Source organism: Solanum tuberosum, unplaced genomic scaffold (genome assembly GCF_000226075.1).
Source record: "Solanum tuberosum cultivar DM 1-3 516 R44 unplaced genomic scaffold, SolTub_3.0 scf00103, whole genome shotgun sequence".
Classification (NCBI taxonomy): domain Eukaryota; kingdom Viridiplantae; phylum Streptophyta; class Magnoliopsida; order Solanales; family Solanaceae; genus Solanum; species Solanum tuberosum.
The window spans coordinates 857838-860375 of record NW_006239027.1 but is presented as its reverse complement, the minus strand read 5'-3'; the positions used below and the strand labels follow the sequence as shown (position 1 = coordinate 860375).

Genomic DNA, 2538 nt, shown 5'->3' with positions numbered 1-2538 from the left:
TTTGAGTAATGAACATTTAAAATAGTGCTCCCTCCGTCCCATTTTATATGTCATCCCTTTCTATAAATAGCTGGACCACAATACTTGTCATTTTATAAAATGTATGCATAGATTACCATATTTTGCCAATTATACCCTTGATAGAATAGTTAATTAATCTTGTCATTTATTAATAAAGTTGACTTAAGAAAACATTAAATAAGGGTAGAACGGTAAAATTACATCATTTCTTAATGCAAATGCAAAGTAAAAAGGTGACATATAAAATGGAACGGAGGGAATATTAATACAACAATAAAACTTTTGTTGTTTATTCTTGTTACATTACTCTCAAACACAACTATTTCAACATTAATTTCAAAATATATAATTGCATTCAATTCACACAATAACATATTAGTACTTAATCAAACATATGAAAACTTTAATCCAGATCCTTGAAACTTTTCTTCAATGATATGATTGAGTTTATCACTCATCTCTGTAGTAAAATAATTTCTCCAATCTCCAATTTCTCCTCGACGAAAGAACACTTTATTTCCCTCTCCAGTTGACAACTTTCCATTTGTATTCACCTCCAAATTTCTCAAATTCTCAAAGCTGCACATTCTTAATATTTCATTCAGCACTCCACAATTTTCTTCCTCCATAGAGAATGGACATTCCAAATATTCAGCCAAGCGTTTAAGCTGAATTTTTGGTTTCTCTTTAATCTCTTCATACATCAAGAAAAACATTTTATTAGGATTTTCTATGCTTTGTTTCCAATAATCCAACACGTGATTCCAAAAAGGACCATAAAGGCTCAACCCCTCACAAAAAAGATCAAACATTTCATGTATGGAATTGGTATCTTTGTGATGAAGTCTTAAATTGTTCGCAAAATGCCACATAGAAATAAAAGTGTCCTTAGGATTCCTACATAAGTAAATAAGTTTGGTTCTTGAATCCATGATTGATTTTGGCAATGAAGCAAAAGGCACATGAGTTGCCAAGAGTCTAGGTGAAGTGAAAGTTGAAAAATCAGGAACTTGACCATCAACATAGAGTGTATGCTCCAAGAATGGAACAAGAACATGAGGGTTATTGACAAGTAAAGGGTGATTAGGTTCAAACATAGGATGTTTCACTCGATTCATCAGAGCGAATAAAAGTGATTTTAACCAAGTAGTTCCTGATTTTGGAGTTGTAACAAGAATGACATCACTATCTTCAGCTTGAAATTGTTGTTGACATGCAATCACACCTTGAAGCAATCTTGGTGGTGTCCAACAACCTTGATAATTGTAGATATATGACCCAACCCATCCTTTTTCTTTTGGTAGGATAGAGAGCAGTTTCTTACACTCTTCACTTAGGCTATCCTCTTGTAAATATTTGGGAGGAGAAGTTGTCATGATTTAGAAGATTGAGTATTTTCTTCAAGTTTGGGGTATTTTATAATAGATACGCACGAATACACTTATTATTCATGTGAACGTTTAGTCATACACTTCATGTGAGCTCAACACTTCACATTTTTCATGTCTTTCTATTAGTAATAATTACTTTGATTGACTTATTTAATTTATTAAGAGAGTGCTATTAATGTGAGTGTGTCAGAATAGTTAGCAAAATTCATGCAGTGTTTTGTCCTCTTTGTCAAATAATGATTTTAATTTCAAGATTAATTCTTTGGAGTTTATTATATCACTATTCTTTAATTTATAACCATGAAAATCTAATTTAAACAACAACAAAAAAAAATCTAATTTAACTATATATTTTCTCCATTTACTTTTACTTATTCCTGATAAATTTTGCACTCTTTCTAAATAAACATAAATAACGTGAATATTTTAATATAATATTCATATTAATTTATATATAGTCTTGATGGACTTTAGAATGATTTGAAAAAAATGTATTGTTAATGTCAAAAATAAAATAAAAAATTGGCAAAAATTGTCTTTCTCTAGATATGCTAAAGTAAATAAATAAAAGTAAAAATATATTTTTAATATAATAGACAAGTAAACATGAACGAAGAGAGTATATAATACTCAATTTATAGAGTTATTCAAACTTGCATGTATTTAAAGCTTCATATTTTCTACCATGTTCTATGAAAACATGCATGAATATATATAGAGTGTTGTACCTTTTTTTTCCTAATCATTTAATTATGAGAGTTCCCTTTTTCGAAATAATTTTTTACTTTATTTGCAAACGAAAGAAAGAGTTGAGAAATGATTGTGACAATTATCAGATTCAGACTCAAAATTTGAGGGCAACGGGTGCCACTATCATCAGTACGTCAATATAAAACTCTTAAAAATGATAATGATAGTAAAGTACAAGCTTCTCTATGATCGAATAAAATTAATTTGGTATAATATAGTATAACAAAAGTACTGTCACGTCCCGAACCTACACCCTAGACGAGACTGGCACTCGAGAACCATTTCTGGCCCCAAGCGAACCCTTGGCCTAGCTTACTTACTCAACGGAAAACTTAAACATAAGAAACGTAACTCATGCAATAACTTAAGAGATAAT

The 2538-nt window shown here is 30.2% G+C and overlaps 1 protein-coding gene across 1 annotated transcript; it reads right to left on the bottom strand.

Moving 5' to 3' along the window:
* Nucleotides 1-407: 407 nt before the first annotated feature.
* On the bottom strand, nt 408-1397 carry LOC102603727 (cytosolic sulfotransferase 12-like). The gene has a single exon (XM_006348736.1). The coding sequence runs from the start codon at nt 1395-1397 to the stop codon at nt 408-410; it is 990 nt and encodes a 329-aa protein (XP_006348798.1).
* Between the last annotated feature and the right edge of the window lie 1141 nt (nt 1398-2538).